Raw genomic sequence first — 17564 nt, forward strand, 5'->3', positions numbered from 1 at the left:
ACTTAGCGGAGAAGAAATGATTGAGGTGTGAAGCCTCGATGTATTTCTTAGCCGTTATTTAGAGAAACGATTGTGGCGTAGGCCTCGATGTGCATTCTCTAAATATTCACAAACGAACTTCTTTTTATCTCTGTTACTTAGCGGAAAAGAAATGATTGAGGTGTGAGGCCTCGATGTATTTCTTAACCGCTCTTTGGAGAAACGATTGTGGCGTAGGCCTCGATGTGCGTTCTCTAAATGTGCAAAACAAAACTCTTTTTGGTATGATCTAAGTCACAAAATTAAAATCCCCATAAAAAACACCAACCAAAAACACTTCAAAAAACCTAATAAATGGTCAGATTTAAAACAAAGTAAGGAAGTGATGCGAAGCCTTGTAGTGGGTCTTCGTCATCATGGAATTACCCTTAAAAGATACAAACCAATTCTCTCTCTCTCTTCCCTCTTTTCTTAAGGGCATTGTTATCTCCGCTCCATTGCATCCTAGGTTGTCCCCTTATGCAAGAGCGCGAGCGTTAACTCTGCCCAACTAAAAAACACAAAAACAAACAGAAAATCTTTAGCCGAGCTACGATAACTCTGATTCCTGAAAAGGATACGTAGGCAGCGGGGTAGGGCCCGTGCGAGTACAATTCTTTCTTTTCCCTACATTCTGCATTCATTCGCATTTAGACATAGACATAGTACACACCCATTAGATAGAAACAAGCATAGGTGGATACCATCGAGTACGATGGGCGCGAGGGGTGCTAATACCTTCCCCTTGCGTAACCGACTCCCGTACCTAGATTCTCTGGTCGAAAGACCATGTTCCTTCCTCTTAGGTTTTCTGATATTCCTTTCCCTTGATGGGATAAATATATTAGTGGCGACTCTGTTCATTTTTCGCGAGCGTGCGACAGCTGGCGACTCTGCTGGGGATTACCTAAGCAAGTCGATCCTAGCCTTTGTTTGTTTTATTTTATTGGGTGTTTCTTTGTTTGTTTATGTTTACATCTTGTATATATGCTTGCATATCATGTTTATTTCTTGCTTGCATATCATGTTTACTTTCCGCATGCATCTGGACTATATTATGGGTCTCCGTGGAGGCCACATATTTTCACTGTTTGCAGGTTGGGTGGGATTGTTTCTATGAGGTAAAAGGCCCAATACCCAGGCCAGAGTTGACACATAGGATACCTAGGATAGAGTGGATAGTCATGACGCCGATGAGATGTCAGGTCTTGTCTAGTGCGATCATGAGACTCACGCCCAGTCGAGGTCCAAATGGGGTATCATTGTTGGCATGTAGATGCAACAACATTGGTGCCTCAGGAGGACTGATAACGCTGGTTGCCATTTTGACCTACCCTGACCTAGACTACACCCGTGAGTGGGGAGGGATATACATGACAGGTACCGTTGGTGACTATTTGGTTCCGTTGGTGACTATTTGGTTCTGTTGTTGACTATTTGGTTCTATTGATGATTATGGTTCTTCTGGTTCTCTGATCTATGCCGGACCTCTGATCCTATGATATCTTCCTGCTCAGAATTATTGCCTTGGTCTCTCCATGTCATGGGGACCTAATTTGCATCATTTTTCATCATAGCATGTTTAAAATTCCAAAAAAAAGAAAAGAAAGAAAAGAAAAGAAAAAGTTAACTCTCATATGCATGTCATTTTTCAGGGTATCCAGAAAATATCAACCTCCGTCAAGAATGGATAACAATGTGACAGTCAACCAAAGAGTTACAAGGCGCACACACACTTATACTTTCCATCGCGAGGGTATGGTTCAGTTGGGACAATTGGGTGAATTGGTCACTGGTCATAATGAAACAGTGTTCAGTGACAACTATGGCAACATATTATCTCTTCTGTACTCGCGTGTCGACGAATGGGCCTTATCTACTCTTCTTCAGTTCTACGACCCAGATATCCGTTGTTTCACATTTTCAGATTATCAGCTAGCTCCCACTCTCGAAGAGTACTCTTACCTCCTCAACATCAAGATTCAACACAGAGTGCCTTTTGTTTGTGTCCCGGAGAAACCTAGGTTGGATTACATTGCCAACGCTCTTTATTTGAGCTTGGGAGATGTTCATGATAACTGGAAGAAGAATGGTGATACTCATGGCTTCTACATGAGTTTCTTGGTTGAAAAAGCTCAAGAATTTGCTGACAAAGGAATATGGGAGGCTTTCAATGCTATTTTGGCCGCTCTGATCTATGGAATTGTGATGTTTCCCAACATTCACAAGTTCGTTGATTTGGCTGCTATATGTCTTTTTATGGACAAGAATCCAATCCCCACCCTATTGGCTGACACATATTATTCCATTCACTCTCGGCATGGTAAAAGGGGGGCTATTCGAGGTTGCTTACCGCTGTTATATAACTGGTTCAAATCTCACTTGCCTGCTAGTGGTCCGTTTGTTACCTCTACTCAGAAATGGTCTCAGAGAATCATGGGACTTACTGCAAACGACATCGTATGGTATCAATTCCGAACAGGCATATCTGAAGTCATTATTAGGTGCGGAAACTTTGGTAACGTCCCGCTCATTGGGACAAGAGGATGTATTAACTACAACCCTGTTCTTGCTCTTCGTCAGTTGGGCTATACCATGAAGAGTGGGCCTTCGGATAGGGAGATTTACCAATCCGTGTACTTTGAAAAGGGAACTGACCCTGTAGCACTTGAGGAAATCAGGAAGGCCTGGAATAACATCCATATAGGTGAGAGATCCACTTTGGGAGCCAAGAATGCTATTGCCATGGAGCCTTACACCGATTGGGTTAAGGAGAGAGTTAAGACACTTTTGTTACCGTTCCCGGAGGTTCCTCTCTTGTATGCACAACCTCCGAAGATATCGGAAGCTATGGTACCAAGGGAACGTTTTGACCAAGTCCGTGTCGCCAATTTGAGATTGAAAGAGAAAGATAGGGATACGGACTTGAAGCACTACTTCCTTAAACAGACGAAGAATGAGTTGGCCCGTGAACTTAAAATGCTGAAAGGAGAATCTTCCCAAGTCAGGAAGAGAACCAGAACAGATAGAGGTGGGAAAGCTACTGCTGTTTTTACTGAAGACCCTCAAGAGGTTATAGAAAAGACTATAAAGGAAGAAAAAGAGAAGCTCAGACGAGAGTACCAAGAAGACTTGAAAGCCCACAAGCTCCGACTGGAGAAAGAAACCAAATATGAGTTGAGGACCATGAAGAAGAAACTGGAAGAGGAGACCACTCAGAGAATAGCAGTTGAGACCCAACTGAAAGGAAGTCACCTCCGCACCGCCCGACTAGCTGAAGAGAATGTCAAGCTCAGAGATCAAATGATGAGTGAAGCAAATGCACTTGAGAAGACCTATATCCCAGAATGCAAAGGGTGTGACGAACTTAGGGATTGCTGCAAGAATCTAGACACGCAGTTATTCCGAAAGGATGAAGTGATCCAAAGCCTTGTCAAAGGAAGAGATCGGGAGGCGACTAAGAAGCTGTTTGACGAAACAAAGAAGTGGAGTGACGCCCATTTCAGACAAGGAGGACCTTTGTTCTACACTGAGATGAAGTGATATTTGAATTTGTTTGTAGATCACCACCAGATTTGTTGGATGGGGTCTCTAATGTTCTTTATCTTGAAACATTGTTATTTGTGTATGAACCTACTCGCCTTAGGGAGCTATTATGAATAAAATGAATTGCTTTCCGTTTTCACTTGATATCTCTCTTGTCACGTTGTTATTTGTTCTTGACTATCAATCTTACTTTGGATACCCTGAAAATGACACAACACCTCATATGCACACATGCACACATACATTCACATTGTCACATTGCATTTTTCAGGTTATTATACAAGACACTAATTGGGGTCCCTTACAGAACAGATTTCTTTTCCGACGACGAAGCTGACTTTCTTACATCCTTACCGCACCAGGAGCAACGAGAGAATCATGGATCAGTTTGAACAGAATCAAGCTGCCCTCCGTAGGGATATGGATGTTATGGGGGAAAGAATGACCCAACTTATGGAGACTCTCCATGTCGTTGTCCAAGGACAAGAAGAGCTCAGAAAGAGCGTTGCTGGATTGATCAAGGATACTCCTACTAACTCTGCTGATGGGGGAGTAAAAACTAAGGAGATTCCTGTTGAGGGTATAGCAAAGGTAGTGGATGACCACCATGAGGTTATTGATCTTGAACATGATCTTACTGCTGAGTTGACCGAAACTGCTAAGATGTACCAAGCTCTCGAAGAACGCCTTAAGGCCATTGAGGTTGCTAAAACTTCGAGTTTCGACACTGCTGCTTTGAGCTTGGTACCTGGAATTGTTATTCCACCGAAGTTCAAGGTGCCAGATTTTGATAAGTACAAGGGAGTTACTTGCCCAGAAACTCACATTCGTTCTTAGTGTCGTAAGATGGCCGCTCACGCCGAGAACGAACCTCTGCTTATGCATTTCTTCCAGGACAGTCTCACAGGAGCTCCGTTGGAGTGGTATATGAAACTTGAGAGGGCCAATGTCAGTACTTGGGGAGGACTTGTTGATGCCTTCTTGAAACAATACCACTACAATACTGCTATGGCTCCTAGCCGCGCTCAACTGCAAAATATGTCACAAAAGTCTGAAGAATCTTTCAAAGAATACGCCCAGAGGTGGCGTGAACTTGCTGCTCGAGTTCAACCTCCTCTTCTCGACCGAGAATTGATTGATCTGTTTATGGGTACTCTGAAAGGGCGTACCTTCAGCACATGGTTAGTAATACTTCTCCATCCTTCTCAGATGTGGTCATCATTGGTGAACGGGTTGAGAACTGTGTAAAAGCTGGTACCATTCAGGGTGTTACTAGTCCTAGCAACTCAAGTGGTAATGGTAAGAAGCCGTATGCTGGGTTTGTGAAGAAGAAAGAAGGTGAAACCAGTACTGCTTCAGTTGACCAAGGTCGAACTCCAGTATACTCTGCTGTTCCACCTCCTTACTACCCGATGCCATATGTTGTTCCCAATCCGTATGCCCCTCAAGCATACGCTGCTGCATTTCCACAACCATGGATGGCACCCCAACAGCCTTTCGTACCACAACCACAAGTTGCTGCTCCTCAGAACCGTCAACAGAATCCTAGGCCTCAAGGTCAAAGAGCACCACAAAGGCAGAGATACCCTGATAGGCGTATAGATCCGATTCCGATGTCGTATGCCCAGCTCCTTCCCCAATTACTTGCTGGTCAGCTGGTGCAACTTCGTGAAATGGGCCCTCCGCCTAGTCCTCTTCCTCCAGGATATGATGCTAATGCTCGTTGTGAATTCCATTCAGGCGCTCCAGGCCATACGATTGAAAAGTGTAAAGCATTAAAATACAAAGTCCAGGATCTTCTCGATGACAAGCTCATCTCGTTCACTCCTACTGGTCCTAATGTGCAGAATAATCTTATGCCTCCCCATGCAGGTACGACCAATGCTGTTGAATTGTGTGACGAACAAATCCTGGTAACTGATGTGAATGAAGTCAAAATGCCGCTTGCAATGGTCAGAGAACATCTTGTGCAACAAAGGATTCTGTGTGAATTACATGACTTCTGTTTGCAGTGTTCTTCTAATCCAGAGGAATGTGCCAGGTTGAGGGATGAGATCCAAAAGCTGATGGATGAAGGTGTCATTAGAGTGGAAAAGATTGTTCCTGATGACGAAGTGGCTATTCTAGAGATCCCTTATTCTCCTGCCGATACGACAAAAGCCCAAAGTACTCCTTTGATCATCCATACTCCGAGCACTCCCTTGGTCATTCAGGCTCCGAGTACTCCCTTGGCTATTCTGGCTCCGAGAAATCCGTTGGTTATTCAGGTTCCAGATGCCCCTCTGACCCCTTCAAACTCATCTCTCGTTCCCTATCCTGTGAGTAATTCCAAGGCTGTTCCTTGGAGTTATAATGCTGTGTATATTCGAGGAAAGAAATATGATTGTCCTCCAGTGGGTAATTCGAGCATCACTAATATTACTGGCACTAGTGGCATTACCCGTAGTGGTCGGATCTTTGCTGCCCCTCCTCCGCCTCCTAAAGAGACCAATAAAGAGGCTAGTACACAAGCAAAGGGAAAGTAAGTTGCTGTTGATCCTCCTGTAACACGTAATGCACAAGATGCTGAGCAACTCTTGAAAATCATTAAGAAAAGTGATTACAAAGTGATTGACCAACTTGATCAGACCCAAGCCAAGATCTCCATCTTGTCTCTCTTGGTGCATTCTGAAGCTCATCGTGATGCTCTGATGAAAGTTCTGGCTTCCGCTCATGTAACTCAAGACATTACCGTGCCTCAGTTTGAAGGGGTTGTGACCAACATTGCTGCTGGTAATTGTTTGGGTTTTTCTGATGATGAACTTCCACCTGAGGGTAGAGCACATAACAAAGCGTTGCATATCTCAGTCAAGTGTCTGGATGCCGTGTTGTCCCGAGTTCTGATTGATACAGGTTCTTCTCTTAATGTGATGCCCAAGACCACTTTGTTTAAGCTGAGTATGGATGGGATTATGATGAGACCGTGCACTATGAGTGTCAGAGCGTTTGATGGTTCTAGAAGGTCCGTAGAAGGGGAAATTGATCTGCCTGTTCTGATTGGCCCTCACATGTTCTACATTGCCTTCTACGTTATGGATATAAACCCTTCGTACACTTGCCTCTTGGGTCGTCCTTGGATTCATGCTGCTGGAGCTGTGACATCTACTCTCCATCAGTGCTTGAAATTTGTTGTGAACGACAAGATTGTTGTGATCACTGGTGAAGAGGATTTGATAGTCAATAATCTGGCGTCATACCGTTATGTTGAAGTGGAGGGAGAGATACAAGAGACACCTTTTCAGGCCTTAGAGATTGTGTCAGTTGATAAACTCCCCGTGGTTGAGAATAAGAAGGAACTCGGAGCGCCCCTCTCGTCTCTAAATGATGCTAAGGCCTTCTTAGAAGCTGGTACTCCCCATAGTGCCTGGGGCAAGCTGATTGATGTTCATGAGAAGCGAGACAAGTATGGCCTTGGGTATCAACCATCTTCCTCTACTCAGCTCAGCGTAATTCCTGGAAAGAAGGTGATTCCCCCCATTTCTCAAGTGTTCGTCAGTGCAAGCACCAGTTCTGGAAGTCAGGTTCTCGCCGTGGATGATGATGATGAAGAAGATCTCTCCAGATTCATTTGCCATGCTGCGCCTGGACAAGAGCTCAACAATTGGACTATCTTGGACATCCCCAGAGTCACTTTTATGGAGATGTAATTTTCTTGTTCCGATAAGTCATATGCTTCGCCCTAAGCATTTTGACCACTTGTACAAAGAAGGGCCCCCATGTTGTTTCAATTTGTTTAATATTGAATGAAAATCATATCTTCGCATGTAATTACTGTTCCATTTCTTTCATTTTTGTTTTTACTTTAAAAACTTTTTTTCAAAAATGGCAAAGCTTTTTCTTTTTTTTCTTTCTTACGTGTTGCATTCTAAGGCATAAATCATCCATCGTGCAGATCCGGCTCGAATTCCATCAAAAATGATAATGTTACAGTTCCACGTCTTAATATCCTTGAGAATCCAATTGACCAAGCTAATGAGGATAATGGGGAAGATTGTGAAGTCCCTGAGGAATTGGCAAGACTTTTGAGACAAGAGGAGAAATCTATTCAGCCACATCAAGAAGCCATAGAAATCATCAACCTCGGTTCAGAAGAAGCAAAGAGAGAAGTCAAGATAGGGGCTGCTTTGCAAAGTGACGTAAAGAGAAGGTTGATTGAGCTGCTTCGAGAGTATGTTGACATCTTCGCCTGGTCATACGAAGACATGCCTGGTTTAGACACGGATATAGTTATGCACAGGCTACCTCTCAAACCAGAATGTCCGCCTGTAAAGCAAAAACCACGAAGAACTCGACCTGATATGGCTTTGAAAATCAAGGAAGAAGTTGAAAAACAGTTGAAGGCTGGTTTCTTATCTGTGTGTGAATATCCTCCTTGGATTGCAAACATCGTCCCTATTCCTAAGAAGGACGGAAAAGTACGCATGTGTGTTGACTACCGAGATTTGAATAGGGCAAGTCCGAAGGATGATTTCCCTCTGCCTCATATTGATGTGTTAGTCGACAATACTGCTCAATATTCGGTATTCTCATTCATGGATGGGTTTTCTGGCTATAATCAAATAAAGATGGCTCTTGAAGACATGACCAAGACCACTTTTACGACTCCGTGGGGTACGTATTGTTATAAGGTGATGCCTTTTGGTCTTAAGAATGCTGGTGCAACATATCAACGAGCAATGGTGACTCTCTTCCATGACATGATCCATAAAGAGATTGAGGTGTACGTCGATGATATGATTGCAAAATCCCAAACTGAGGAGGAACACTTGGTATATCTTGAGAAATTGTTTGCTCGTTTGCGAAAATTCAAGTTGAGGCTTAATCCAAACAAGTGCACTTTTGGAGTGCGATCAGGAAAGTTACTTGGATTCATTGTGAGTCAACGAGGGATTGAGGTCGACCCTGATAAAGTAAGAGCAATACAGAACATGCCAGCACCGAAGAATGAAAAAGAAGTTCGAGGGTTCCTTGGGAGATTGAATTACATAGCCAGGTTCATTTCTCATCTCACTGACACTTGTGAACCCATCTTCAAACTGCTGCGCAAAAATCAAGATATCCGTTGGGATGGTCATTGTCAAGAGGCCTTTGAAAAAATCAAACAGTATCTCCAAGAGCCGCCAATTCTCATGCCTCCGGTCCCTGGGAGGCCGCTTCTTATGTACTTAACTGTGCTCGAAGGATCTATGGGGTGTGTGCTGGGCCAACATGACGAGTCTGGTCGAAAAGAGTGCGCCATTTATTACCTGAGCAAAAAGTTTACCGATTGTGAATCCCGCTACTCACTACTCGAGAAAACTTGTTGTGCTTTGGTATGGGCTGCTCGCCGACTGAGGCAGTATATGTTGACTCACACCACTCTATTGATCTCCAAAATGGACCCGATAAAGTACATCTTTGAAAAACCGGCTCTTACAGGAAGACTAGCCCGATGGCAAATGCTTTTATCAGAATACGACATTCAGTATGTCATGCAGAAGGCCATCAAAGGAAGTGTCCTTGCGGATCATCTTGCTCATCAACCATTAGAAGAGTATCAGTCAATGAAGTTTGACTTTCCTGATGAAGATATCATGAAACTAGATGATAATGAAGGACCCGAACCAGGAGAGCGATGGACTCTCACGTTCGATGGTGCATCAAATGCTATGGGCCATGGTATTGGGGCAGTTTTGAATTCTCCCCGTCAAACTCACATCCCTTTCACAGCTAGAATATGCTTTGATTGCACAAACAATGTCGCAGAATACGAAGCTTGCATAATGGGTCTCGAAGCAGCCATTGATATGAGAATCAAGATCCTTGAGGTTTATGGGGATTCTGCCTTGGTTATACATCAAGTAAGAGGTGATTGGGAAACACGACACTCCAATTTAGTTCCTTATAGGGACTATATCTTGGAGTTGTTGCCCGCTTTCGAGGAAATCACTTTCAATCACATCCCCCGAGAGGAAAATCAATTGGCAGATGCTTTGGCTACTTTGGCGGCTATGTTCAGAGTTAGCTCCCCTAAAGAAATGCCGGACATAACAATCCTCCGTTACAAAGAACCTGCACATGCATTCCCTGCCCACTGCCTCACTACTGAAGATGTGTATGATGAAAAGCCATGGTATTACGACATCAAGAGGTATGTGGAGAAGCGAGAGTATCCCGAAGATGCTACGATTGGTGATAAGCGAACGCTTCGAAGGCTAGCATCCAAATTCTTCTTGTCAGGAGACGTCCTGTACAAAAGAAACTATGATTCAGTTTTGCTCAGATGCGTGTGTCGCGGGGAAAAATCGTTGTCTTTTTCGGGATGAGACACCTGATGCCTTCTTTGGGCTCGAGTGCTCAAAAAAATGATTTTTCTTTTGTACGGACCAAACTTTTTATTGTTTCCAAAAGAGGAAAAGGAAAAAAGCTGCAATAACCTTAAAAGTGGGGAGGGATCTTGGGTAAGAGGGTTGGTTATACGAAGGGAAGGTATTAGCACCCAACGTATCTATAGTACTCTATAGGTTTCTTTGTTTTGTTTATTCCATTATTGTTATGGTGGAGGTTCTTGTGAGAAAGAGGTGGGACCTAAGGTGTTTGTTTGATTACGCTCGCAAAGATCATCACGATCCTCTGCATACATATCCCCTAGAGGGAATCAGAGCATCTGTAGCTCGGGGTCTACGGGTGCTAAGGTTTGAGTGGTTTGAGAGAGAAGTTTTGCTCGCCAAGGGATAAGACCTTGTGCCTACGTATTCTCAAAGGGATGTTGAGAAAGTCAGAGCAATCGTAGTTCCCACTTATGCTAGTGGAAGCAAAGGAAAAGAGACAAATGTCCTCTCAATGTTCGATGTATCTAATCTATATCATCACATACATCTGTTTGATTTTTGTTTGAAAATCTTTTCATTATAAGCCCGGGGCCATGCCACTTAGGGTGCTTAGAATGATAAAGATGTTTTTGTTGTTTAACCAGCCTTGTGGCAAAAGTTTCAATGAAGTCAGCCTTGTGACAAAAACTTTGATTAATCAGCCAGCCTTGTGGCAAAAGTTTCAATGAAGTCAGCCTTGTGACAAAAACTTTGATTAATCATCCAGTACGGTGGTAAAACAGTTTGATTGATTAGCCAGCCTTGTGGCAAGAAAAGAAATTTGATTGATTAGCCAGCCTTGTGGCAAAAAGTTTGATTGATTGATTGTTTGTGATGATATAGAAGAGATACTCCTATCATAGAGATGAAAAATGTCTAATCTCCTAGGGTATTTTGATTTGGATATTGGGGGATGCTTATAAGAAGCCCGTGGGTCCTTGTACGAAGCCCAAGAGGAGGCTATCCGAGGGTCCTTGCATTGTAAGCCCAAGAGGAGGCTATGGGAGGGACAATCCAGGGTCCTTGCATTGTAAGCCCAAGAGGAGGCTATGGGAGGGTCACTCGTTTGTACAAAGCCCAAGGGGAGGCATGGTATAGTTGGTTTGAGCTCTTAGAGCGATTTCACCGGGAAACCATACTCTATGTCCTAACCTAAACTAGGGAGATTCTTTGCACGAAGCCCAATAGGAGGCTATGGGGAACCTAGTGTTGTACTAAGTTGAACAAGCACACATATCACACATATGAACAAACATGAACAAGTATGAACAAACATGAACAAACATGAACAGGTTATGAATAAGCATATATATATGACAAAGTGTGTGTATATAATGGAGTTTATGAAGGAAATATACCTGTAAGCATGATCCATTTGTATACACAGGGCTCGGGACTCATACTCGGGGAGAGGTCCACTTGAGTTTATTCAAAGCTATGTAAACAGGTATTTACAAAAGGGCTTGGGACTTATACCTACATGGAGGCCCATGTTTTATTTTTGGGAAGATTTAAAGAAAACCTTCATTTTTGGTTTGTTATTCAAAGTTAAAACAAATTGATTGAGATATGTACAAAAGGCGTACAATGAAATACCTAATTTCATGTACTGTAATGGGTATGTACAAAAGGGGCTTGGGACTTATACCTACGTGGAGGCCCGTGGTATTTTTGAAAAGCTTGAAGTTTCTTTGAAGTTTTGTTGTTTTGAAAACTGTACAAAAAGAAAAGAAATGGGACTTACACTCTCTAATATTCGAGAGGCCCCACTTCGTTTTGAAAATCAATTGATCAATTACAAAGATTTAATCAAAAGTTTTCTTTTGAAATCAAAAAGAAATGTTTTATCGTTTTTGAAAAGAATCGTGATCGCTTGTTTAAAACGGTTTGAATTTTGAAAGAAGTTAATTTAATCAAGATGAGCAAAAAAGATTATACTTAATTAACACTTAGATGATTAGGGTTTGCTCAAAAAATATTTACAAGTGATTATGTTTGAAAATCAAATGAAAAACAAATATTTAAAGTATTTAAAAACACTTAAAAATGTATCATTTTAAACCTAATTAAAAACACATTAAATAAATCTTTTTTTGTGATTTTTTTTGATATTGTAAAAATATGTATATTAAATAAGAAGTGTTTAAAAAATGAAGAAAAAATAAGTTGATTTGATTGGTTAAATTAAATGATGAAGTTGTTAAAGAAAATGAAAGAAAATAGTGTCAAAAAAAATGTTTTGGTCCTGCCAGGGTTTGAACCCACGCCCTCTCTCTCACAACTCAAAACACTTGCCAACTGAGCTGCGCGCGCAGCTTGTTATTCACACGCTTCCATTTAATTATATTTGAAAACAAACATTTGAATTTTTCAAACCAAAAAAACGCGCCAAGAACACACCTTCAACTGATTTTTGAAAATCTTTGAAACTGGGTTGTTTTGATCAAGTAGATAGTCTATCTTGCTCGGTTTTGGACGAGGAACACAATGGTATCATTTAATTGCATTTATTTTTACTCTAAGATCATTGGTTTTCTGATGAACACGAAGAACCCTAATCTTATGATTCAATCTGAAATCGTGTATAATTGATGAATTGTGAAATTGATTGAGGGCTATTGATCAGTGATAGTGCAGAAACAAGATAGCAACTCAATTTTTCATTTATGATGCATGTATGTATGAGTTTGAAGTTCATAGCACTTACCTTCAAAAACGGCCAAGCTGGGATTCGAATTCTGCAATAGAGGTGTTACAGAAGTTGTTCGATGATCTGGATAGCTTCAATGGACCATATGGAAGGTGTCTGGATGCTTGGAGTGGATTGAAAACATCTGGATCAGTTGGTGGAACCCGATCTGTAGTTGCTTCAAGTATGAATCGAGCTTGGTGATTCTGAAGTTTTTGATTGATGATGAGTGTTGGGATAGTTCATATGTGATATATATGAGGTGTTGGAAGTGTTAGTTTGGACAGATATAGCTTGGTATGGATTTTGGCATGATAAGGTTCAATATATGCAAATATGGAAGTGAGGTAGTGATTTTGAGTTTTTGAGGTGTTTTTGGGTGTATGAGTGATTCAAACACATCCCATATGGTGTTTATGGTTTGCTAGAATCATCACTTTGGCCATAGCTTCAAGGATTTGGAGGTTGACATTTCTACCTCTTTGAAACTTAAGAAACTTGCATTCTAAGAAAGAAGAGAGAAAACCTATAATTGTGAGGTTTTGGTGTGATTTGAAGAGTGATTTGCATCTCTATTTATAGGCCAAGAGTTCTGAACTCAGACCTTTGCAAGTTGATCAAGAATTGGTGATTTGGCTTAAGAGATAAAAAGGAATCTTTTACATTTAATGCAAAATGGTTAAAGTGACCAAACCATGGTTAAAACTCTAGCTTCTTATCTTCTTCCATTCTGATCTTCTAATCAGAAAATATCTCTCAATTATTGTTTCTATGCATCATTGCTTGGATTATAGGTCATGTAGTCTTGAAACTTAGTGAAAAATGGTGAAAATTCAAGTGAAAAGTTCACTAATGTCAAAATTCAAAACCATGGCTACACTCCATATTTTTTCATGCTCTTGGACATTTTGGAAAGCTCATATTACACACTTCAAAACCTTAGTTGAAAGTTTCTTCAAGATCTTTAAGGAAGTGGGTGAAAAAGATCCATGAACTTTGAAGAAAGTGAGATTTTAAGTGCATTTTTCAAAAGATGCCAACTTTGAAGCTCCATATCTCTTAAATGGTTGATCGTATGGAAAAAAATTATATGTGTCAAAGTTGTTTATTGGATCAAAATCTACAACTTTCATGTTGGAAGTTTTTTTCAGTTTGTAGGTGAAATTTTGAGTTATTCCCTTCCAAAGTTTGGAAAAAACCATTGAAAAACACTTAGAAAATTTTTCTAAGTATAAAAGTCAAACTTTGACTTTTTGATTCTTGATTGATTTTCTTGATTTTTCTTGATCAAATGACTTCATATATCATATATTGATGATTCAAAACTTCAAAAGTCATGTTTGACCAAAATTCCCCAAAAGTCAATGGTGATCTTGTACAGTTGACTTTTTCAGACGAATCGCGTTTCTGGAGATTTCAAATGAAACAGGCTATCCTCACCATATGAATGGTATGAATGGATCACATTGAAGCATTAGAGGATATTGAGCCATGGTTTGAGTTGTGGCACCATGTCCTGATTAAAAAGTCAGTTGTTCAGTGAATTAGGTCAAAAACCCTAATTGTCGACCAGATGAAATTGATGACTGTAGGTCTTGAATTGAGATGTAATTCCCATTGGATGTTGTCATAGGGATTATTTGAAGATGATTGAAACTTTTGATTGACTTCCTGGGGATTTTTAGGGTTTCCCAAATGTGATCCCTGTTTTCAGTCCCTGATAGTTCAAAACCCTAATCTGATGATTTGAAATTTCACTGTTGATCAATCCTTGTGTAAGAGATGTTCTGAGTCAATGGATTAGGTCAAAATGATGTACTTGGGGTCTTGATGTCATGTCCCAAGTTATTAGGTCAAATCCTGAGCAGAAGTCAGGAGTATGCTATCTTCAGTCAAAACCCTAATTTGGTTGATTCAAAGCCTTTGAGCTTGTTGAAATGAATCTCTGAGGACCAAATGTTGATTGTTGATGAAGATGATTCATTTGAGATGAAGGGAGAACAAAACCCTAATTGACTGTTTCTTGCACTGATGAGTGATCTCTTGATTAAACCCTGCTGAGCACAAGTAACAAACACAAGCTATGCAATTTGTTAGAGATGCAAATGATGCATATGCAAATGATATGAGGTGGTATCTTAGGTCAAAAATTGGGGTATGACAGCGTGGATAGACACGAAGCAGAATTGATCATGCGGGAAATTCATGAAGGATCTTTTGGAACTCATTCCAGTGGACATTCCATGGCCAAAAAGATCTTGCGAGCAGGATATTATTGGATGACGATTGAAAGTGATTGTTATGTGTATGTGAAGAAATGTCACAAATGTCAAATGTATGCTGACAGAATTCATGTCCCTCCAACTCCTCTGAATGTCCTGACGTCGCCTTGGCCCTTTGCTATGTGGGGCATAGACATGATCGGACGGATAGAGCCGCAAGCTTCGAATGGACACCGATTTATTCTTGTTGCTATCGACTACTTCACCAAATGGGTTGAAGCTGCTTCTTACAAGAACGTGACCAAGCAAGTCGTTACTCGCTTCATCAAGAAAGAGATCATATGCCGATATGGGGTTCCAAACAAGATCATCACTGATAATGGGTCCAATCTTAATAATAAGATGATGGCAGAGTTGTGTGAAGAGTTCAAGATTGAACATCACAATTCATCACCCTATCGGCCAAAGATGAATGGCGCAGTCGAAGCTGCTAACAAGAATATAAAGAAGATTGTCCAGAAAATGGTTAGAACGTATAAAGATTGGCATGAGATGTTGCCATTTGCTTTGCATGGCTATAGAACTTCGGTTCGTACTTCAACTGGGGCAACCCCCTTCTCTCTTGTCTATGGTATGGAGGCCGTACTACCTGTCGAAGTGGAAATTCCTTCGTTGAGAGTCTTGATGGACGCCAAACTCGATGAAACAGAATGGGTTCAAACGAGGCTTGATCATCTCAATCTAATTGAGGAGAAACGCTTATCTGCTATCTGCCATGGCCAGTTGTACCAAAAAAGGATCAAGAAAGCGTATGACAAGAAAATTCGGCCTCGAGAATTCCACACAGGTGACCAAGTCGTGAGGAAGATCTTGCCAATTCATACCGATCCAAGGGGCAAATGGACTCCCAACTATGAGGGACCATACATTGTGAAGAAAGCATTTTCAGGTGGTGCTTTAATCCTGACAAAGATGGATGGGGAAGACGTTCCGCTTCCAGTCAATTCAGACTCAGTCAAAAAATACTACGCATAAAAGACCCGCTAGGTCGACGTACCTAGGCAAAAATAAGGGCATCCCGGCAAACCAAAAGGGTTTGGGCAAAAATTAGGGATAAAACAAAAAAAAAGAAAGAAAAAGAATAACCCGCTAAGTTGAAAACCCGAAAGGGCGACTTAGGCAAAAAGGGGCATCCCGCTGGATTGAAAACCCGAAAGGGCGATCCAGGCAAAAGTTAGGGATCAAAAGCGAGAGGCTGCAGTCTGAATATCTTTCACAAAGACCACTATACGCCCTTGACAGAACGGATGGATCAATCCAACCATTACCCTTCTGAAGCAAAGCATTGAGAGGATCGAGGATATGGGAGCTGTAGCAATATCAGTTTTAATGGAAATCCGAGCATTTTTCTCTTTGCATTTTTTATTTTCTTTTTCGCAACTACCTCATTTAGGAGTTGCTTCCTTGTACAGAAGCCTATTCACAGGCATTCCATCAATAAAATGATCTTTCGATGCAAAAGCTTTCTTTCTTTCTTTTCATTTTTGCACATGCGAGGTATGATTTAATTTGTTATTAAACATTGCATTGAAAGCATGGGGGCAATAATCACAAAATCAAAACGAAACATGATGTTACATAAACATAAAAGTGCTCTAAGGGGCACCATTTGCATCCAAACGTTGTTTTCTGTGCAGGTTGCAGGTTCTAGCCGTCATCTTGGCTCATGATATGTCACAGAGGTCATCATCATCCCGCATGAAAGTTCCAGAGTATAATTCATCAGTACGGGTAAGCATGGAGCACATGAAAAGGTCCGTATCCCTCTCCCATATGGCAGACGAAGAGTGGTCTCTCAAAACTCATGACTCCCCAAGCAGCATAGGATGTAAGGAAAGTCGAGCAAAATCATTTCATCCCCAGCGGGGCTATGTTCCAACCCTCAACGCAGTTGCCAATAATCTTTGGTACTGTAGGGTTCCAATATCAATTCACGATGATGGTTCAAGATCACAAGGCAACGGACCCCAATGAGCCTACTCTCCTGTCCCACCAAGGGCCTTTATTTGGCACTCTTTGCATATAGAATCCATTGCATATAGCATTTGCATCCTCAAAAAGCGTAGCATATCCGTCAAAAGCGGAACATTACGCCATAGAAAAAGTCAAACGTGCATACAAAGCATAAGCCAGATAATGCAAATCATCCCTCAATCAAGACAATGATACATCCCCACATAAAATATCCTTACAAACTCCAATTGATATCTGCTACTACATCACAAATCTCCTCCATCCACGGTGCCGATACTTGGTTTTACCAATCCCCAATCCCCAGTCTAAGTGCTTTCAATAATTTTCTTGTGGATCGTAGGTCCGTTGACCTTATCCTCATCTTTTGCATTCTTGTGGATCGTAGGTCCGTTGACCTTATCCTCATCTTTTGCATTCTTGTGGATCGTAGGTCCGTTGACCTTATCCTCATCTTTTGCATTCTTGTGGATCGTAGGTCCGTTGACCTTATCCTCATCTTTGCATTCTTGTGGATCGTAGGTCCGTTGACCTTATCCTCATCCTTTGCATTCTTGTGGATCGTAGGTTCGTTGACCTTATCCTCATCCTTTGCATTCTTGTGGATCGTAGGTCCGTTGACCTTATCCTCATCCTTGGCATTCTTGTAGATCGTAGGTCCGTTGACCT

At 41.4% G+C, this 17564-nt stretch overlaps 1 protein-coding gene across 1 annotated transcript; it reads left to right on the plus strand.

Moving 5' to 3' along the window:
- Window positions 1-1704: 1704 nt before the first annotated feature.
- Window positions 1705-3561, plus strand: LOC131654818 (uncharacterized). Its single transcript, XM_058924750.1, has 2 exons — window positions 1705-3268; window positions 3365-3561. Exons 1-2 carry the CDS (start codon window positions 1705-1707, stop codon window positions 3559-3561), a joined length of 1761 nt encoding a protein of 586 aa, XP_058780733.1.
- The last annotated feature ends 14003 nt before the right edge of the window (window positions 3562-17564 follow it).

Source organism: Vicia villosa, linkage group LG1, assembly GCF_029867415.1.
Source record: "Vicia villosa cultivar HV-30 ecotype Madison, WI linkage group LG1, Vvil1.0, whole genome shotgun sequence".
Taxonomy (NCBI): Eukaryota; Viridiplantae; Streptophyta; class Magnoliopsida; order Fabales; family Fabaceae; genus Vicia; species Vicia villosa.